Consider the following 22,501-nt stretch of genomic DNA (forward strand, 5'->3'; position numbering starts at 1 on the left):
TCCTCAAAGAAGGCCGAAGCAAATACCTCCTCGGTAATAGTTTCTGAATTCTCATAGCAATTTATTGTATCAAAACCAATTCCATTAGAAATAATATTGTTGGTCGATTCCATAGTTGGAGGCTGATCAACCAACTGATCATCATCAACAACATGTGAAACCTCATCCTCTAATTCGGGAGCAAAGTGGGTAGTCTCCACACCTACGTTATATGCTTCCCAAATCGTATCACACGAGACATCATCAACGCTGCAGAAAGTTGGCGCTGCATCAGTTATTGAAGAATCCAACGTGACTTCTTTCGGTGCATCAACAATAGGCTCAGATTGATGGACATCGTCCACCATATGTGAATCACCCTCAAGTAACTCCGGAGTAAAACGATGATAGACCGCCACCAAGAAATCCTCCCACGAACCATCAATGTCAGTTTTTTGATAATTATGAAACCAATCGGTCGCCGGCGGATCGAACAAGTATTTCGTGAGATATAGACGATCATCGAGCGGAGTGTAGTCGTGGTTGTAATACTCTTGGACCTTACAGATCCAATCTAGGGCATTCTCTCCATCGAAACGTGGTGCTTTGAGGCGTGGCATGGAATAAGACTTGAAACCCATCGGTTCCTGAGTTACCGACGGAGGGGGCGACCAACGCTGCGGAGGTGAACCCTCGGCAAGGCTTTCCCGCACCTCCACGGTATGCTGCCCGAACTTGGCTAGAAATTCGCCATGAGCAACAACTAGACGGCGTAAGTCCATGAGAATCTCGAGAGCATGTTGTTGTGATTCCATAGTTCGTGCAGAATCTGGCGTAAGTGTGACTTGGATAGAATGGTGGGTTGTGCGTGTGAGGGAATTGAAAAATAGAATTTGAGGGAGAGCGGTTTTGATGAGAAAAAGAAAAGGCGTCTGGTTGGAAAAAAAAATAGAGAATTTGATGTGATGGAGGAAGAGCTCTCAATGGAAGCACCAATTGATAGAACCTTGTTCTATCGGGATTGAGCACACACGTTTGTAACAAGAGCAAAAGGAAGATAAACCCTAGTTGAGGTGCTAGGGGGCGATTTCCGCCAGAACCGGAAAGAGAACAAGTTTTAACTTTATTTCTCAATGTTTCAAAATGCTAGAGAATTCTATAATTTATAGAATTCTAAACCCTAAACATATCTTGCTAATCAAGAAAGACAATTAAAATAAAAGATTACAAAAGATATGGAATATAACTAACTAAAATAAAAGATACTAAATCAAATAAAATAAAAGATACTGGAGATGATTTTTTGCGAGATTCACTAAATCGAGGACCCTATCAGAAACTTACCTATATATCACCAAAATTTGAGTATTTAGAAAAGAACACATAAAATATTTAAACGAATAATTTATTTATTTACAATATTACCAACTAAAGAATAACAAATCAACATTACAATAATTAATAGGGAGTTGAATTATAGGGGGAAAAAACAGTAACTGAATCATTTTGACTAAAAAAATTAGAGACATGTGAACTAGTTTAATTAATTTCCGGCACCAGGGCTTGGACCAGATTTCTTGATTCCCTCAAGAGTTAGAGCTCTATTGGTTGTGGCGTGGCCTTCACCGCGGGGGCTCGGCCCGCCACCGGTCTTCACGGCCTCTATGTACAAATCATCCAAAACCTTCATTATCTCCATTTCTAAAGAGCTATGAGGTTTCATCATTCGCGCTTCGTTACCAAAAATATAAGAACTGAGAATAACCAAAAATATAAGAACTGAGAATAACAAGAAAAAGAAGATTCATGAAAAATGTGGCACCTCTTGCCATCAATTACTAAGACAAAATCTTGAATTTTGATTTGAAAATTTGTAAGCTATGAGAGTTTGGTGTTGTTGTTGGAGAGGGTTGGCCTATTTATAGACCGCATGCAGGAAAAGGTGGTTGTGAAATGGAAATTTTGACTGGAAATTCAATTTATGAAAATTCCATGAAATTAGAGATTTGGAATGGATTTTATATATAGGGGGCAATTCAGTGTTAGAGAATTAGAGTCCAACTTTAATTGTGCAAATTCAATTAAGTCCACAATATAAGTAGAATATTGAATTTGATTTTAGGTCAATGTTTATAACTTTATGTGAGTTTCGTGATATTGCTTTCCTTTTCACATTTTCAACCTTAAAGGTTTCGACGTAATGGCCTACGTATTAAATAGTGATTTTGTTTGGTGCCCTTTATTTCATGGTGTTTGTCACACCGAATTTATATGTTTTTCAATTTTAATACATTTAATACATAAATTTTATATATACGTAAGAGTTTGTTCTTATCGACTGGTGCGGTTGCTTGTTATATATATATTTTTTTGTTTTATTCAATTTTAATACATTAATATAAATAATTATGTATTATAATATACATAAAAGTTTGTTCTTATCGATTGGTTTGGTTGTTTGTTGAGGGTAATATGGGGGTCGAGGTGTTATTGTGAGGGTATCATATTGTACTCCCTCAGTCTCATGTTACTCGCACTTTTCATTTTAGGTCTTAAATTTGGGATTAATTTATTTGTATAGTTAAATTAGTATTTTAAATGTATTGAGAAATTACTTAATAAGGAAACACTTAACTAATTAATTCTAATATATCAATTAAATACCTTAATTCTTGCTTAAGATAGAATTAATGTAAATATTTTGTGACGGACTGAAATAAAAAAGTGCGATGAGACTAAGTTACTACTCCATTATTTAGTGATTTGTTGATTAGGTGGTAGCTAGGTTGAGCTATTAGCAATGAGTAATTTTTATCGCGTTTGTTTAGATGATGTATGATTTTTTGTTTTGTGCTTAGTCTTTTGAATATCGAAGACTCTTTTACTCACCCATCCCCTTTGGCCGGAGCATTTTTCATTCATAAAAAAAAATTTGCCCTTATCTACATGTTAAAAACATAAGTACTAATGTACAAGTACTTTTTTATTATAATATGAAGTGGGAATGAATTACTGTGACATAACTAAATGGGATTTTTCTTTATTTAATTAAATAATGATTATTCTTCACGAATTCTTTTATTTATGGATAAATAAATTTAAAAAAAATTATAAACCACTTCTCAAACCTAGGATTGATCTCGTCCAAAGACCACTAAGCCATTAAGCTAACACATGCACACGACGCCCTTCCTTTCCTTGTTATCAATCCAATATCGGCACATATTGATGTTATTTACAAACTTAATTAATTTTTAGTAGTAGATAGGAGTATGTTTTTTATATGTACATAAATGATGGGAACCTGGGTGCTTGCTTATTGTTTTGGGCTTGACTTGGTAGTGCGATCATGTTCGAAAGTTTGCTTTCTCTCCGCTTGTGTGCTGCTCTTTTCTCTCGTCTGGGTATGCTGCGTGGGGCGTGTTTTACAGGGATCTTTCTGTGTTGGTAGCTTTTGTCCTTGTGTGGTGTTTAGCGTTTGTTTTTGCTAATCTTTGTTAGCTTGATTTGATGAGAGACTTTTTATGATGTATTCTCGGCTCGCCACTCTTTTGGCTTGAACATTTCAGCTTATAAAAAAAATATATGTACATAACTGATACTCACTATTTTTGTGCCAAACAAGTACTGTAATTTGTTTTACAAATGCCCACTAAATGTATATTGTGCTTCATTTCTTCTAACATCACAAATACCTTTTCTTCCGAAAATAATTTTATGGTAATTTCTCAAATAAAAATCGTTCAGGAGCAAATTCAGAATAATATTTTTTTTAAAACAACCAGAATTTACTAAATTATTACAAGAAACTTATAAAATATAGTACTCCATATCAAAACGAATACTAATATATTTCTTCACGAGAAAACAAATGCAATAACACACATACACTACAATCTAGTCGCATAATTAATCAAATCAACATTACAATAATTAATTCTCCGTAGAATAATAGGAAAAAACAGAAACCGAATCATTTTTTCTAGGCAGTGAACTAGTTTAATTAATTTCCCACTCCAGGGTTTGGTCCAGATTTCTTGATTCCCTCAAGAGTTTTAGCTCTATTGGTTCTTGCATGGCCTTCACCGCCGCGACTCGGCCCGCCATGCACCTTGATGGCTGCCACGTAGAAACCATCCAAAACATTGGAGTTCTCAGGTTTCAGTATACGTGCTTCGTTACCAAACACAAAAGAACTGAGGATGAGAAGAAGAAAAAGAATTTTTGAGAAAAATGTGGCACCTTTTGCCATTAATTACTAAGGAATTTATGCAAAATCTTGAATTTTAACCTAAAGATTTGCAAGCTTTGAGAGTTTTGGTGATTATTTGTTATTGTTGTTGGAGAATATGGGGGGTTTTGGACCTATTTATAGACTTGCATGCATGCAGAGGAAAGAGATGGTGTGAAATGGAAATTTTGACTATAAATTTTAAATTATGAAAATGGTTCGGTTTTTGTATCATGTTTCATGTTTGGTGGCGGCTGTGGATTTTTCTTTTTGAAGGGACATTAGATTATAGGAATGGATTTAGGAGACATGTGATGTTAGAGAATGAGACTCCAACTTTGATGGTCCAATTAAATTAAATAAGTCCACAACATTAGTAGAATATTGAATTGAATATTTGGACTCTTTGTGACTTTTATTATATTGCTTTCCTTTTCACATTTTCTGGCTTAAAGTGCTCGACGTAATGGCCTACGCATCAAACAAATAGTGATTATGTTTGGTGCCCTTCCTTTTATGATGTCGAGTAACGGGGCTTATATCTTGTCCAATAAACCGAACGTTACATAGAGACGGGTCAAGATATAATATCACAACCCAAACTTTAGAGAAAAATAATAATCGAATAAGTGATAAAATTACCTATCATGACAATCGAATGACCATATAATATCAAGATTACATTGTATCTAATAACTATCTCATCTCCACCCTCATGACTAACTTAATTCTAGATAAATCTTATTATAACTTATCTCATATCTATTATATATTTCATTACTATCTTATCTAATGAACCAAATATCACCACATAAATATAACTAATACTCGTTCTTGTAATTCTGTTCCTCCAGAACCAACTGCGCTGCTGTTCAAATGTGGCGTGGTTCATTATTCTTCTAGAAAACCTCACCTTTTATTTTTGACGAATTGATTTAAACCGCATATGAAAATTGTCCAATTGATTTAAATTGATAGTGACTATGACAGTGCATGGTAATTTTCAGTTGATAAGTATTGATGCGCATTTATTTAATTTCTAACTTTAATCAAATATGCATTCTTATTCAGTGAAAAAAATTGTTAGTGGCTATGTAATCTTCATTAATTATTGCTATATTAATCAAATGTCTTTATTAGTTGTGGAAGTTCACACATCCCCTTCACCCCCCAAAAAACTAAAGTATCAAAATGGAGTAAGATTTAAAGAAAAAATAAGATATATATGTGAGAATTAATAAATGAAAGAAGAAGAGTTAATGTAATTTAATTTGTTGAAGTATAGTTGAGAAATCACATGGTGAATGTGGGCCTACCTTACAATTCCATGATTGAACTTATCCATACATCAATGTGACCACGTTGCTGTAGACAAATGTGGTTTTATTCAAAACAATTTGTTTTAGCTAAATGCATCACATAATAACGTATTTTAAATGTAGTTTTTATTTATTACTCCCTTCGCCCCCTATTAATTGTTCCCTTTTGTCATTTTCGTTCGCCCCCCATTAATTGTCCACTTTCACTTTTTACCATAAATGGTAAGTAGGTCTCACATTCCACTAACTCATTTCACTCACATTTTATTATAAAACTAATATATAAAAGTGGAACTCATATTCCACTAACTTTTCTTTACATTTCTTAAAACTCGTGCCGGAACCAAAGTGGACAATTAATGGGGGACGTATGGAGTACTATATACTATATACAAAAAGAGTCAATTGCAAATTATATTTCAAATTTTCAGTGATTTTGAAAATTAAACTCAACTTTAATGCACAATCTTTTGATTCATATGAAACTCGCATTTTATTTTAATTTTTCCAAAAATTTGTAGTTGATATCTCTAACATCAAAACTTCAAATTGATTGAAGATTTAGTGTGCAAGTGGTGATTAGGGACTCCAATTACAAGGGATGCGCCACGGATTCTCATATTTAAGCTGTACCGCTAGCTAAATATTATAGTTCGTTCTTTAGATATTTTTGTTATAAATTCTAATCTGAGCATCTTAACAATTTCCTTTTCAATGATGGTCGGCTGGTCGCTGCATTATCTACACCTTCCAACATCAACGATAACCATTTTTATTGTGTCTAACTTTACAAATTTAATTTCCTATATCCCATTATTGCCTTTGTGAGCAATTTGTGACCTAACTCTTATCCATTACTGAATGTTTTGAAAATTACTAAAATATTTTGTTTTAAAAACTTACTATTCAAATTTCAAACATACTAAATTTGAACAAGATAAGAAATGTAAACACACATATATTTGCAACGAATATACAAAAAGACAAAAATATTTGAATTTACAATAAAGTCGAAAGATAATGATCCCAAACTGAAAAGGCAAAGGAAATGGCCAACTCCTCCACCTTAATTGCCTCAACTGATTACAATAATTTCTTGTTTAATCCAAAATTAGCACAAAAATAAAAACTTTTTATCTCCAAACAACTCTGATTCTCGATTAAATTCCCCATTTCCCTCACAACCAGAAAGCAAATATACTGACATAGTTGAAGACCACAGAGAGGAAAACCCCACATTTACCGCCGCCGCCGATGGGCCAAACCGCCTCCTCCGCGAGACCCAGATCCTCCAAATCCACCGCCGCTATCCCACCGTTTCCACCCGAGCCGCCCCCCGAAAATCCCGACGTTTCCGCCGCCGAATTCAGCGATTCCGCCGAAATCGATTACTCTCTGAGCCTCCCCGACGAATGCCTGGCGTGCATATTTCAAACCCTTTCCGCCGGCGACAGGAAGCGCGCGTCGGTGGTGTGCCGCCGCTGGCTCGCGGTGGAGGGGCAGAGCCGCCACCGCCTCTCGCTGAAGGCGGTGGCGGAGCTCTCGGACGCCATCCCTCGCCTCTTCGCCCGCTTCGATTCCGTCACCAAGCTCGCGCTCAAATGCGACCGCAGATCCGTCAGCGTCGGCGACGAGGCGCTGATTCTGATCTCGCAGAGGTGCAGGAATCTCACGAGGCTGAAGCTCCGCGCCTGCCGCGAGCTCACCGACGAGGGGATGTCGATTTTCGCCGCGAATTGCAGAAATCTGCAGAAATTCTCGTGCGGGTCTACCAGTTTTGGGGCTAAAGGGATGAATGCGTTGATCGAGAATTGCGGATTGCTCGAGGAGCTCTCGGTGAAGCGATTGCGAGGGATTACTGACGCTGCGGCAGCTGAAGCAATTGGGCCTGGTAAAGCTGCTGATTCTTTGAAAATTATTTGTTTGAAAGATCTTTACAATGGGCAGTGTTTTGGCCCTTTGATAATTGGGGCTAAGAAATTGAGAAGTTTGAAGCTTTTTAGATGCTCTGGAGAGTGGAATAAATTGTTAGAATTGATTGCTGATAGGGTTGATACTTTGATTGAGGTTCATTTAGAGAGGATTCAGGTTAGTGATTTAGGGCTTTCTGCCCTCTCTAAATGTGCTAATCTTGAGGTGCTGCATTTGGTGAAGACGCCCGAATGCACGGACATAGGGCTTATGGCTGTCGCGAAGAAATGTAGGTTGCTTAGGAAGCTCCATATTGATGGATGGAAGACTAATAGGATAGGTGATGATGGTTTGATTGCTGTGGCTAATAACTGCCCTAATCTGCAAGAATTGGTCTTGATCGGTGTGAATCCGACAAGGTTGAGTTTGGAGAAGCTGGCTACGAATTGCCAGAGTTTGGAGAGATTAGCCCTTTGTGGGAGTGAAACTGTTGGAGACACGGAGATATCTTGCATTGCTGCAAAGTGCTTCGCGCTGAAGAAGCTGTGCATCAAGAGCTGTCCGATGTCGGATCATGGCATGGAGGCGTTGGCGGGTGGGTGCCCTAATCTGGTGAAGGTGAAGGTGAAGAAGTGTAGGGGGGTGACGTCTGAGGGAGCGGATTGGCTGAGGGCGAAAAGGGGATTTCTTTCCGTGAATTTGGATGCTGTCGAGCCTGAATTGCCAGAGGGTAGCATTAGCGAGCAGGAAGTTGTCGATGCTGCTGATGTTGATACTCCACCGGGTGGGAGAAGTGGAGACCCTAGCATTGCATCAAGCAGCAGCAACGGGAGGTCCACTTCGTTCAAGACGAGGCTAGGGTCTTTCTCAAGGAGAGGCTTGGTGATGTGCACATTCAAGAGGTGGCCGAGGTTTGGTGGTAGATTGAGGAGCAGATCCGGAAGGGGCTGATGCCTGTAACTCCCTGCGTTCGAGTGTGTGCCTGGTTATTTTCAAAGTTAATGGATTGATGTGTTTTAGAGAAGTATTAACAATGCTCATTCGATTTGATTAGGGAAGGGAAAAAGGCCTTTGCACTCCCTTACTCCATTTGACTTTATGTATGACAATGAAAATGACTACCTTCAGTACCTTGGTAAGAACTTGTGGTTGTTTATTTGCAGTAGTTTTGGTGGTTGATTGTTTGTTTTTGATATGTTTTGTTCATGAAAACAAATTATGCACTTGGCCATATCTTTTTTGTTTAGGCTAAAGTATAAGGGCACTCGCAACGCGTCTCGTTGCGGGCTCTATCTCGTCTCGGAGAGACAAGACCGCATCGAGACAGCGTTGCGGGCTCCTTCTCGTCCCCAGCCCGTCCCCATCCTGTCCCTTGTCTCGCCGCGGAGGGAAGTCTCGCGAGACAGCTCACCACGCGCGTTGGCGACGTGGCGAGCTCCGGTTTGTCCGTGAAGCCCACTCACCGGCCCGCGAGTGGGCGTCGTTTTTATCCGAAAAATGTTTTTTTTTTGTTTTTTTTTTAAATTTAGGAAAAACTCGAAAATTAAAAAAAATCCCAAAAAATATACTAGTCGTTTATAGTTGTTTTTGCAAATTTTTCATTTTTTAAAGCCCCCAATCACTTCTATAATTATCAAATTAATCCACCATAAAAAACTCTCTATTCCCACTCAAGCACTCTACATTTTTCATCTCAAATCATTATTCTTCTTTCAAATTTAATCCATTCATGGATCAATTTGAGCAAATGCGTCGAATAAAAAAAATCAAACACCATGAATTTTCAAGTATCGTCGGAATCCACAGACTAAAAGTTCGTCGGAGCTCTCTCCCAAATTCGAAATAAAATCCTTCACCTCCCCAAGTCTATCGCTGCGAATTTTTGTTGCCTCGAGCTTTGATCCCACGGAATAAGACGTCGCAACTGATGATATCTTCTTTTGTTTCTTTAAGTTTTGAGATTTTGAATTTAGAGAGAGTGAGCGGAAGATTTTAAATTATGTATTTTTTTATTTTTTTTAGGATTTTATTAATGTGATTTTTTTTATTTTTTTTAGAATTTTAAGTTGTAATTTTATTTATTTAATGAAGTGTGTTTTTATTAATTGAATTTGTTGGAAATAAAAATAAAAAATGAAATTGAATGAATAGTTAAGGGATGAGATGATTAAGAGATGGAGGGATGCAAGTGCTGTCTCTTAGTTAAGAGATGGAGTGAAAAGTACAGTGGGGCCCATGAATAGTGAAGAGATGAGACGGTTAAGAGACAGCGTTGCGGATGGCCAACGGTGTTCATTTAGGCTGCATATCGAATGGTTCGAAATATTTTGCACCACTGAGAGGTCTAGGATTCGAATCTCATCGTTTCTCTATGAATGCCGACGAAAATGTAACATTACTAGTATTTCTTTTATATTTGGGATATACTTCTCTATATCTCAACAAATTTTGTGTCGCCAAATCTAAAAACATTGCAGAATGGGCATTAATCTACTGACATTTTGCAGTTGCATGGCACATAAAAATATTAAATGAAACGATCAATATATGTACTGTAATAGTTTAACCCCACCACAATTTTCAAGACTATCATCTGTAGAAAGATTCTTATTCAAAATATAAAATCAATATACATTAAAATATGAATTGTCCTTGTAATATTGTGCATCTCAAATATCAACAGGCTGTTAACATGAAAAGTAAATAGAATAAGTAAAATGATTTAATTGAGTTTTCCCAGTGTAGAGGCAATCAAGAAAGCTGCATCACTCCTTTACGTTGCAACAGACTACAAATTCTAAATTTGAATGCAAAAGTTGTACAGGCATATGATTAATTTTTCTCGAAATATAAAAAAAAATTGCCAGAAATACTAGACCTTCGAAATTATAAATTTCAAAGTGAATTAATAAGTAATCTAGAAACTTCTCTATAGCAAATCATTCATGAAATGCAGTTGCTTGGGTGCTTTCTCTTCGGACTTCTCCCTGCACGGTCCATATCTCTATGACGAACTTATAGAAGAAGGAGACGACCGTACAAACCTAAAATCAAAGGCTTTAGACATCTGTATCATAAAGTCGCTCGCCAAGACGACATTGAAGGCTGGAAAGAACAAAATGATAGGAGTGATAATAATTGACAATAAATAAAACCAGCACCTTAGCTATTGATACATGATGGACTTCAGATGCTCTCCTTCAACGTAGGGCAGTCGAGCATATCTGCACACAAGGCAAAAGAACGAATGATGAAAATGACATATCCTCTTATGTATTTACCAATGAAACTAGATTACTAGGACTTGTTGACCCTATTTCATGAAAAGAAATTGCAAAACACAAATTCTGTTTATGCAAGCATTATGCTGTAAGAAATCAAGTACTTCCAACCAGGATTGTTTAGAAAGTCATAAAGAACTCAAGCTTCATGCCACAGGAAAACAATGAGGATTGTCAAGAAGCATTTAAGGGTCAAACATGCAACAGTCAATTGTGGGCATTAGAGATATGGAAGAAATTTAAGAGCACGTGTGTCAAGAAAAAGCGAAGGGATGATGACATAGGAAGCTCTTAGATTATAACCTATGCATTGCGTCTCTTCCAGAATGTTTCAACCATTAAACTCAAGTAAAAGTCTCTCATCTCCTAATTTTTATGTCAACTTCTGTAGTTTCTAAGCTCTACTATAAAGTACAGTTCTAATTGATCAACCCCTTTTTGTTGCAAACAGACATCATTTGGACCCTACAAAAAAACAATTGGAAGCCAATAGCATGGATCAATATACTCAACAAAATTTACAGATCAATTTATTTAAAAATTAAAACTAACAAAGAAAGAAAAGAAAAAAATTAATGTATCTTGATACCTCAATGCCATTCATCCAGATATAGCTGACATGGTGTACGGATGACTCAGCCCCCAAGAATCATTGAGATAGAAATCTCCATTCACCAATATCCTTTGCAGGAACAGGATCCATTCTTGAAATGGTGGAAACGGCTTGAGTCCCTGAGTATAACTTCGTGTTCAATTATTCTTGATATGTAACTAATGGCTGTGTGACAATCACCACAGACACGCAAGTTCTTCATAATCCTTATAGGCATCCCAGGGGTTGTAGTCAGAATGCCATAAGCAAGGGCCAATTTCTCACTGTGTTCAACTAGATTATCACCTTTCTCCTCATCATCTACATCATGAAGCGCAAAGCTAGTCTCTGGAACATAGCCCATGATTTTAACACGATAAATCAGATCATGAAGGAGATCATATATCTCTTTAGTCATTGGATGAGTTTTGTCCCCAACATAAAAGGTTGCTGTCCCGTTTCTTCCTTGTACCCAACTACAACCAGGTCTCTTCCTGATTCCTGCCTGTTTCATCAACAGTCGAATCCTTGCAACATCCTTCCATTGCTTAGCACTGGCATATATGTTTGACAGAAGCGTGTACAAGCCATCCACTTCAAATTTTAACTCTAATAACTGATTAACTGCATGCTCCCCAATTTCCACATTTCCATGAAGCCTGCAAGAACTAAGCAATGACACCCAAACAATCGGGTTTGCTTGCATCGGCATATCCCTAATGAGCTTCATAGCATCATCCAAGCGACCCGCACGGCCCAACAAATCAACCATGCAAGCATAGTGTTCAGCTTCAGGAACAACTCCAAAATCCTTCATACGATTGAAGTAACTAATACCCTGGTCAACAATCCCAGAGTGGCTACATGAATAAAGTAATACCACAAAAGTAACTCCATCAATTGGAAGACCGGCAGCCCTCATCCTCTCGAAAACTTGGACAGCCTCCTCACCACGACCATGCATTCCATATCCCGTCATCATGGACGTCCATGAGACTGCATTTTTCTGGCTCATATTATCAAACACAGCTAGAGCTGCATCCACATCACCAGATTTGACATACATATCTATTAGGCAATTCGAGATAAATATCATAGCCTCCCCATATCTATTGCGGAGTGCATAGGCATGGATTTCCCAACCAAGCCTCAGTGCACCCACACGAGCACAAGCTACAAGTGCACAAGATATAGTGAAGCCATTTGGCATCATTCTGCATCCCTCACTTAGCATTTCAGCAAAAAGCCCTAAGGCATCACCTGCTTCCCCATGTTGAGCATACCCTCCAATCAAGGCCGTCCAAGTCACCACACTCCTATTTTTCATCTCAATAGAATCGAACAGGGCATGAGCCACTTGCAAGTTCTTGCATTTCGCATACATGTCAATCAAACCATTGATGACCATCATATCATCCCCTGAGTCATTGCCCTCCAAATTTAATACCTGCTTAATCACATAACAGTGTGTCTCTTTCCCAGGATTCGATGCACCAGACGCTGCACAGCCCGACAAAACTGAGACAAGGGTAACCGCGTTTGGTTGTGATCCTGAGACAATCATCTGCTTGAATACATCAATAGCCTCATTACCAAGTCCCCTCTGTGCGTATCCTGCAATCACAGCACTCCACGCCACCACATTCAATTCAATAGTTTTCTCCCTCATTCTATCAAACAACCCTAAAGCATCCTCAAATTTCCCAATCTGAGAGTACCCTGTCACCAGCGCGTTCCAAGATACCACATCCTTGATCTCCATCCTGTCGAACAAATTCTTCGCATCATCTATTAGACCACACTTTGCATACATATCCATAACAGCATTCCCCACAAAGACATCATCGATCAAACCTCTCCTTACAGAGTAAGCATGAACCTCCGCCCCTCTCCTCTGTGATCTAAGAGAAGCACAAGCAGGCAAAATATTCACCAAGCTAACTGCATCCGCCCGCAACGCTATATCCCCTCTCGAAACCATCTCTTTAAACATCTGCAGAGCCTTCCTACTGTCGCCAAACTGCACATACACAGATATAATCGAATTCCACGAGACTGTATCGAACACGCCTCCCTCAAGAATTTCATCGAACAACTGGCGCGCTTTGTCAAACGCGCCACAACGGCCATACATAGCAATCGCGGCGTTATCCACAAACACATTGCAATTAGTGAAACCAGAGTGAAACGCGAGCGCGTGGATAGACATACCCGCTGCCAGCGAGGTAAGGTCGCCGCACGATTTGAGAGCATAAGGATATGTATGGCCGTCGGGCTTCCATTGGAGGCGCCGCATTTCATCAAACAGGTGGAGGACATCTCTGTGGTTTTGCAAGGAGATGCTCCGCTTGATAAGGTTGTTCCAGTAGAAGACGAGGTAGTGAGAGGGCGGGGTGCGGCGGAGGACGGAGAGCACGTCGGAGTGCCTGCCATCGGAGAGGCAGTCGGAGAGAAGTTGCGCGGTGGGGTTTGGATCCGAGGGGGAGGAGGGTGCTATGGTGTGCGGTTGGATGAGATCGTCCTCGGGTAAGGAGACGCAGCGTTGAGCTGCCGTAGAAGAGAAGCGGAGTTTGGGAACAAGAGCGGCGGCGCGGTGGCGGCTGTGGTTTGGCAGGAAAATTGAAGAAAACAGCATTCCAATTTCCGGTTTGAGAATAGCGGCGCCGGTGGTGTGAATTACATTTGCAATTTTTTGAAAGTAATCCACAAACTCATTAATTATCTGAATTTGTTGAACTACATTAATAATCTTAATTATTAATGGTAAAATTGGAATATTTAGTTGGGGGAGTTTAACGGTGTTGGAAGCGGCAACGAGGAAGTAACCGAGTAACAACGGAAGCAAACAATCTTTTTCTGGAACTCAACGCCCACCTAAAATCCATTCCGGCAAACTTCATCTCTACCATTTCTCCTAAATCTTTGCTCATTTCTTTTTATGGCTATTTATCTTTGTGTATCAAACTCCTTGAAGTTGACTGGAATTGTAGCGTGTCGTGTGCATCCACATTTATAGTAGTGGAAGCTATGAACCTATCAACTTATTTAATGTATTCATTAAATGCAAAAGAGTGTACCATTAAAATCATTTTATATAGAAAAAGTTTATTATTCCGAGTTTCTTTTTGTGAAAATTGTCAAATAGTATTGAACTAAAATCTGACCAAATTTTGTGTTTTTTACGGCAATTTGTTATCTCTTTTTTCTTCTGATTATAGTGATGTGGGCTTTTAACTAATTTTAATATATTGATGGCAATTTGCCATTTCCTTTATGTTTTGAACTAATATATATAAATGGGACCCTGTTCCACTAACTTTATTTCACCCACTTTTAGAGTGTCCACAATAAGGGAGCCCCGGCGGCCGTCGACTCAGCGGCGACAACGCGGCTCCCTATTGCGGTGGACGGATGAGCCGGGGCTGGGAGCGGCGGACAGCCCACAACCGAGTAGTCGGCGTGGACGGGGCGGGGGGTAGAAGCCGCGGAGGGTTATTGCGTGGCCCGGTGAGCCGCGACGCCAGAAAATTTACTTTTTTATTTTTTTATTTTCTTCATTTATTCTATAAATGCGAGGTTTAATTTTGTGCTGATTTATAAAATTTATGTGAGCATACGAGAGGGCGTGTAGATCCGAGGAGGATATAAAATTTAGGGAAGATGAAGTGAAGAGAGAGAAATAGTTGTAGAATAAATTTGGAAACAAAATTTAGGGAAGATGAAGTGAAGAGAGAGAAATAGTTGTAGAATAAATTGTGGAAATAAAATTGTGTGGGAATAAATTATGTGTTTTAATTTTTTAAAATTAAATTATGTGTTTTTTTCTATAGTCCGATATTTTTTATTCTAACTGAATTAAAATATCTCAACAACTGATAAAATAATGTGATTTGTGGCTTGGGCGTGTCCACTATTGTTGTGGACAAATTTTTGTGGCTGTTGGACAAAAAAAGTGGCTTGTCCATCAAAATGTCCACATTATTGTGGAAACTCTTAGTAACATTTTTAAAAATCCCTGCCGCCAAATGAGATTCCTAATAGCGGACGGAGGAGGTACATGGTATAATCATATTTGGAGAATTTTCATCATTCTGAACATTTTTACCCATTCAGCTAGTTTTTTTAGCAAAGTGGTCCACTATATCTTCATTAATATAGGTCATTTAAATGGTACCCGAAACGTAGTAGGACACACTTTCGTTGATCTTTTCAACTCACTTTCTACTATATTTCTTAGGTGTTGGATTTTGTCCTTTAAAATTAGAGAATTTGGAAACCACACGATCTTTAAAACATAAGAAATATCTGAAAAAAAAATATTATTAATAGAAAATGAACCTCACTTTATTGACAAAAATATTTCTAAAAAAACTAAATTAATTTTTTAAGTGCTAAAGTAATACTTCTTCCGTCCAATTAAATATGCAACATTTGAAAATCGGCACGGGTTTTTATGTAGTGTTGTTTTGTGAGTTAATGAAGAGAGAGTAAAAGTAAGAGATGTGAAAAAGTAGAGATATAGATGTTTTCAATTTAAGAAATATTTCATTTTAAATGGGACAATTAAAAAAGAAAAACTTTTATTTTTAACAGGATGAAGGGAGTAGCAAAATAATTCTATAATTATTTTGTGGACAAAAGGAGAGTACGAACATAAATTGCACTGGCTGATTTCGTGGGTCAATTGAATGATTAGATGGACAATTTATTTCGTGGCAAGATTTCAGATCCCAAAAATATTCGTTTGGGTAATCAAACGGCTCAACTTCGAACATCACAAATCACGTTTCAAATATCGTCATCTGTCGGAAATTTCTTGGTACTTTCCGTTTTATTTGTTTTACTACGTGGGCTTAATTTAAATATCCAAAAAGAAATTATTGGATATTTTCGATTCTAACACTCCATAGGTATATAGGATTGAATTACATGTTACTATTTGACTTGTACATACTAAAAATGCCATGAATTTTTTATAATATTAATACAACAATATTAATAATATTGTACTATAAAAAATGTCATCAGGATGATATTTATACCTATGCAATTTAAGCATCATCATATTATTTGTAATTTTTACTAATACCGTTAATAGAATATTATCTAAAAATCCCATTCACACCTAACCATATGGACACCATTTTCAAACATTTCAATTATATTTTTTAGAAATATCATTACGTGCTAAGGAATTGTTCGATTTGTAAAATTGTACTATATCGAGATTAAATATCATTAGTATGTTTGGTTCATGAAATTAAATTTCACAACTTAATCCAAGATGAATAATCATGTGATAATTAGTCATAGTCAACCACATCCAACTAAAATAATCTCTCAACTTAATCCTAAATTATATTTTGATACTATTTTATTTATGAAACCAAACGTCACTTTAATTCATACCTATCATATTCAATTTGATACACATAATAAATATTTTATAATTAGCCAGTTTGTATATTTTAAAAACAGAGAAATTAAAATTAACATAAAATAAAAGGAATTAAAATTTTGAAATGTAATGAGCACTTCACCTCAAAGAATTGGACAGTTACAAATGTGAGAATGACATTTTCTTTAGTATATGTACCCCTCCATTGAGTCAAAACTTTTAGGAACTGAGATTTAAAAATTGTGTTAAAAAAATATGAGAGAAGAAGAATAAAGGAAGAAAGATAAAAAAAAGAGTAAAATAGATAATGAAATAAAGCAAGAGTAAAGAGAAACTGAGGGAGTAACATAGATTCGCATTGAATTTTCAAATGGCCATTCAGATCAATTGTAAATTGAAAACTCCCTTCTGAATGAAAGTTCTATTGATTAGCATACACATACACATATACATAGTGTGATGGAAGTAAAGATAAATGAGTTTGTAGGGTCCAAATTGAGAAGCCAAGCCATAAATATCCAGAATCATACATAAAAAATACGACCCTGCTTTAACCTTGCAGCAAATCCACTGTCGCCGACGACATTGCCATCACACCTTCTCCCTCGCCGTCGGTCCGAACTCCTTCAGAAGCTGCTAACTGCGGCGGTGGCATCCCTAGCATAACTTGCGATCGGCTTAGCACGCATCCGCTGCATCGGCTTAACCCCGAGCGGGCTGTTGGCGCTCTGTATCATAGCAAAAGCCGAGTGTGTTATATTGCTAGGTCAGTTAAAGTTTCATCCCACAATCCACCACTCACTACCAATTTCAGTTCTCTCTTTATACCGATGGCAGACAAATAAAAAACCAGAAAAACATAACAAGAGACTCACAATGGAGCAGGTGCCGGCGCGGGTGTTGCACACGGGGTAATCGTGTGGGCAGCAGCTGCTGTGGTCCTTGCAGCACGAGGCGCCCTCGAGGGGGCAGCAGCCCCACTCGAGGCACATCCCCACGAACTGAAAGATGCAGCAGCAGGTCTCGCTGGCGGGGCAAGCGTAGTACTTGCTGCAGACGCTGGGGGGCGCTACCGGGGAAGGTGGGGATGGCGGGGTGGGGCCCGGGTTCGGACCCTTCTTGATAGGGTAAGATGGCTCCACTGCAATCCCGCACAGGCCTTCTTTCGCCGCCACATTCCTCTGCATTCTCAGGTACCCTTTCTCCCCCCACGCGCCGCCCCACGAGTTCCTCACGATCCAGTAGTCCATCCCGTTCTCGCTTCCGTACCCGACCACGTTCACGCCGTGGTCCAAGGCCAAGCCACATGACCCTGTGAAGATACCCTGAAAGCAAGAGAAAACAGAGCATCAGCAGCATTTCTTGTGTTTCACTTCACTAATACTAGTACATAATTTCATGTCATGTATACATACAGACTCATAAAGCTGGAAGTCCCTCCCTCCGGCTTCGATGGCAACGGCGATTGGTTGGCTGACCACAGCCTTCTGCAGCGCAGCCTCGTTGTTTACCGGAACATCTTCGTAGCTGTCGATCGACACAACCTTGGAGTTTTTCTGCAAAGAATGAACCAAGAACTGTAGTTAGAGACTGCTCTCAATCAAAGTAGTTTTCTTTATCTCAATCTACACACAGAGAGAGGAACTAACCCTGTACTGATCGCATCTCCCGTCCCTGCCGGTGTAGGGGTAGTCCTTCTCGGAGTCAATACCGCCATTCTTGATGATGAACTGGAATGCATAGTCCATCAATCCACCATTGCAGCCTTGATTGTAAGAGGTATCGCAATCAACCAGTTCTTGCTCCGAAAGTGAAATCAAATCACCAGTTACAATGGCGTTTACTCCTTCCACAGCAGCAATCGTGGAGAAAGCCCAGCAACTCCCTGCATAATTCCAACCAATTCAATTCTTCTTGATCAACCATCATAACTCATAAGGAACAACATTTAGTCAACAATTTTTTCATGATTTTCTATAATCAAAAGGTAATTAAGTGGAGCAAAGCTACAAAAGGTGTTAGGTCCACCGTCCACAACATAAATTCTACTCCGCATGAGGTATGCAAAGCAATGGTAGGTAGCCGCCGCATAGTAATTAGTAAACAAATAAAAAACTCTAGATATTAATCTAGGTTAAAAAACAAATTGGGGAAATTCATGTTCACACGCAATGTATCCATCCACCGTCATTAAAACAGATTAGGAACTTCAATGAAAATTATCACCTCCACAACTTACCGAACATACAGCAGCTGATCCACTACTAATTTACAGAAGCCACAAATCCGAGTAAAATTAGGAATTTAGAAGAATCTAACTGCAATTACTCAAAATTTATAATTAGATCGACATACTAAATCAGGATTCAGTTAAATTCATCAGTCAAAGCAACAAAATAACAACACTCTGTGTGTGTGTGTGAGATAGAGAGAGAGAGGGAGAGGGAGAGGGAGAGGGAGGTTACCGCAGCTGCCTTGGTCTTTGACATCCACGACGGCGCCTTTCTCTCTCCAGTCAATCGAGTCCGGCAAGCTGTCGCCGAGCTTCGGCGCATAGCGATCGCTCTTCACACTGGAGAGGCGGCGGCTGGGGTCAGGTTTGGTTCCGAGATGAGCCTTCCGGTACTCGTCGTTGGTGAGATCGGCGAACCGGTTGGGGCCGAGCTTGTAGCTCCGGTTGGGCAGCGCGTTCTTCTCATCGATGTAGCGCAAGTTGTCCTTGAAGATCTCGAACCGCCTCTCGCTCTCCCCGAGAGCGTTGTAGGTTTTGCCATGCTTGGCCATCCACGCCGCGTGCAGAGACCTCAAGTGGTTATCGTCGTAGGACACGATCGAAATATCGGAAGCCAGAGCTGTTGCGAAGAGGAGGACGGAGAGGGAGAGGGAGAGGGAAAGGAAGAGAGTGAGAAGAGAAGCCATTGCTGTTGATGGTGTTGGAACTGTGTGTTGAGTTTGGGACAATTGAAGCTCTTTTTATAAGGCAAAAACTTGATTTTTTTTTTCTTTTTCTTTTTGGTTAAAATATTGAAATTATTGGATATTTGCTAGATACACTCCGGAATTGCTTCGCACGCCCTGCTCTGTTTTAAAGGAGAAGGCGTGCGTGTTGTCTTGCTGGGTAAGTTTTGGAGTGCGGAAATTAATTTAGGGGATGCGTATAGTGTTTTTGGTGAGATGGTATTGGGCAAAAATGACCTTGTAGGAAGAAGACAAATGGAGAAGTCCAATTGGTGGGTGAATTATAATTTAATAAAATAATCTATGATTTTCCATTTATATTCATCCTTCATACCCCTAGACACGTCATCTCTTGCAGAGGGTGAGAAAATAAAAACACATGATCCATGTAGGGATAAAAAATCAAATTTCCATAAAGTTAGTAACATGGGTTTGGTTGATCAATCAATCATATATCGATTCTAAAGGTTTGTAGCAATCCATTTGCCTTCGGTAAATTTGGTCAAATTAACCATACGATGAATCAATCCCATGTGTGTAGCAACTATATCCACACGCATAAAAGATGGCTATATTATGTTGTTGTTGTTTTAATTTTTATAACTATGATAGATTATATTTGTAAAATATGATAATACTCCATCATATAGTTATAAAGTGAATCACGATAAAATAAAAGCAAGAGAGCCACACATATTCCGACTTTGTTCGTAACTTTATTCGCCATAAATAAGTGATTTTACAACAATAATAAAATTAACTTCAACACAATACATAAGTGAACTAAAAGTAAAAAGAGCACGATGACAAACAAGTAACAAAAATATAAAAAATAATCAAATAATCATAGATAACAAGAAACAAAATGTTACGATCACAAATAAGAGAGAATCATTGAAAAAATAAGAGGTTGAATAAGAGAAGCAACAGGCAACTAAAACTCCCAATTGATTTCTCATTAGATAGTTACAGTTGAATGGAAGGCAAGGAAGAGCAATTGGAAGATGAAAGAAAATAAGTAATAAATAGAATCGATTAAATTTATAGATTCATGAAAATAGTGTATTATGTTACAGGTCAAGGTGTGACTGTGGCGACTTCTTGAATTTATGTATACTTCATATGTCTTTAATTTGTATCATTCCAAATCCTTCTTTCCATTCTATGTGAATATATCTACACTGCAATTTCTATCTATCAATATACAATTGCACCTTTAATTCATCTTTAATAGTTCATTAGGGCATCTCCAGTGGCTTTCGCCCAGCAATAGCCCAGCCACAAACTCCTCCTGCCACATCATCAGCACTAAAAATCCTCCTGCCACCTCATCAGGACAACCAAATAGCCCAGCAATAGCCTAGCCACATCACCCCTAATTATATAAAACAAATAATTGACAATCACACAAAATACGGAATTAAATGTACGACACAGATACGAGAAAATTCAATAATATTATTTAAATTAAAAAATACAATAAAAAAAATACATTACTTAAAAAAATTACATTAAAAAATACATTAATTTTAAAAAAAATTACATTATTTAAAAAAACACGACCTCCGCATCACTCCTCGTCTCCGTCGCGTATATATAGTGTTTCGAAAATTTTAAAAAAAAATTAAATTCGCTCGCCGAATGCTCGCCGGTCCTGAGCCTGCAATGGCGGCGAGCGCATCGGCGAGCGCTCGCGAATCGGCCAGCGCTAGCCGATTTTTTCGCTGAAATGGCGCTCGTCGGTTCCAATGGTTCGGCGAGCGCCGGAAATCGGCTAGCCGGCCTGCTCGCCGCCATTGGAGATGCTCTTACATCTTTCATCGTTCAAGAAGTGCAAAACAATTAATTCATAACCCTAATCGACTATATTAAATGGCCTATAAAGTTATCATTGATTAAGAGGGTATCCGTTGTTGATCGATGTATAGTAGGCCACGTTGAGGATTACACACATGCGGTGATGTGCTTTTTATTCTTGGATTGATTACGAAGAAAGATGAGAGGTGGAATTTGAATGGTACATTTTACAATTTATATATTGTAATTATATACTTTATTATTTGCATTATTCTTATATCCACCTGGACCATTACCATCTCAACCTTGTTTCAAGTATATATATTAGTATTATATCATAACTCATTTTTTTAATTATTACATATATAACCATTCCACTCAAACCTAGTATTTCAACATCTCAAATTCATATGTACCCATTTTCATATTACACCAATTATTTTTTTATATCATCTTTTTTTAAATGCAGAAATTTTGTAGTTTCGAAGTTTACATTATAACTAAAATGGACTGTCGTTGTTATGACTATCATCATCAATCTAGACTAGACACCAATTGTGGCCGATTTGGTTGAATGCATCTTTTAAGTTTTAACCCTTTTAATTTAATGAGTTAAAATACTGTCGATGACGTTTAACATTTTACATGCTCTAAAGTGTTTTTCGTTCCATTATTGGTGACTGCTATAATTAAATTAAAAAACATTATTCTATTACCACCTAATTTCCTTCATGGGGAACCTCGTTTTGCGTCCAAATAAGAGAAAAGATTATTTAACACAGAATTAAAAAAGTTTATCTTTTGCAAGTAGCTTTTATTCAACTATATCATAATATGGAGGGACCAGCCACTAGGTCTTTTATTTTATTTATATCAATGGCATGTGGTTATTATTATATCTATTATTTTAAAAAAATTATCAATATTATTATTTAATTAAAAAGGGCCTCCGTTCAAATTTTTATGGAACTTTAGATGATTTAATTAAACGCGGTCTAATATATCTAATCTTATCTAAAACTAGATCTACTCTAA

General features: G+C 38.1%; 3 protein-coding genes across 3 annotated transcripts; 1 reads left to right on the top strand and 2 right to left on the bottom strand.

Annotated features, from left to right (window-relative positions):
• The first annotated feature begins 6,575 nt into the window (after nucleotides 1–6,575).
• LOC121801235 (putative F-box/LRR-repeat protein 8) lies at nucleotides 6,576–8,605 on the top strand. The gene has a single exon (XM_042200685.1). The coding sequence runs from the start codon at nucleotides 6,784–6,786 to the stop codon at nucleotides 8,389–8,391; it is 1,608 nt and encodes a 535-aa protein (XP_042056619.1). The 5' UTR covers nucleotides 6,576–6,783; the 3' UTR covers nucleotides 8,392–8,605.
• Nucleotides 8,606–10,140: 1,535 nt separating this feature from the next.
• Nucleotides 10,141–14,325, bottom strand: LOC121754270 (pentatricopeptide repeat-containing protein At5g16860-like). Its single transcript, XM_042149646.1, has 3 exons — nucleotides 11,311–14,325; nucleotides 10,602–10,664; nucleotides 10,141–10,484 (listed from the first exon to the last, which is right to left on the bottom strand). Exon 1 carries the CDS (start codon nucleotides 13,946–13,948, stop codon nucleotides 11,393–11,395), a length of 2,556 nt encoding a protein of 851 aa, XP_042005580.1. The 5' UTR covers nucleotides 13,949–14,325; the 3' UTR covers nucleotides 10,141–10,484; nucleotides 10,602–10,664; nucleotides 11,311–11,392.
• Nucleotides 14,326–17,046: 2,721 nt separating this feature from the next.
• On the bottom strand, nucleotides 17,047–19,662 carry LOC121754280 (low-temperature-induced cysteine proteinase-like). Its single transcript, XM_042149656.1, has 5 exons — nucleotides 19,177–19,662; nucleotides 18,361–18,596; nucleotides 18,127–18,267; nucleotides 17,587–18,036; nucleotides 17,047–17,439 (listed from the first exon to the last, which is right to left on the bottom strand). The coding sequence occupies exons 1-5, from the start codon at nucleotides 19,628–19,630 to the stop codon at nucleotides 17,338–17,340; spliced, it is 1,383 nt and encodes a 460-aa protein (XP_042005590.1). The 5' UTR covers nucleotides 19,631–19,662; the 3' UTR covers nucleotides 17,047–17,337.
• Between the last annotated feature and the right edge of the window lie 2,839 nt (nucleotides 19,663–22,501).

This window comes from Salvia splendens, chromosome 1 (genome assembly GCF_004379255.2).
Source record: "Salvia splendens isolate huo1 chromosome 1, SspV2, whole genome shotgun sequence".
NCBI classification, from domain to species: Eukaryota; Viridiplantae; Streptophyta; class Magnoliopsida; order Lamiales; family Lamiaceae; genus Salvia; species Salvia splendens.

What these genes read in the sequence shown, in the direction of transcription:
- LOC121754270 (XM_042149646.1), bottom strand. Translation starts at nt 13,948, where the DNA reads ATGCTGTTTTCTTCAATTTTCCTGCCAAACCACAGCCGCCACCGCGCC.
- LOC121754280 (XM_042149656.1), bottom strand. Translation starts at nt 19,630, where the DNA reads ATGGCTTCTCTTCTCACTCTCTTCCTTTCCCTCTCCCTCTCCCTCTCC. An exon ending in ACTTCCAGCTTTATGAGTCT is followed by an intron (nt 18,037 to 18,126) that starts GTATGTATACAT and finishes TCTTGCTTTCAG; the next exon opens with GGTATCTTCACAGGGTCATG. An exon ending in GCGCCGGCACCTGCTCCATT is followed by an intron (nt 17,440 to 17,586) that starts GTGAGTCTCTTG and finishes GCTATGATACAG; the next exon opens with AGCGCCAACAGCCCGCTCGG.
- LOC121801235 (XM_042200685.1), top strand. Translation starts at nt 6,784, where the DNA reads ATGGGCCAAACCGCCTCCTCCGCGAGACCCAGATCCTCCAAATCCACC.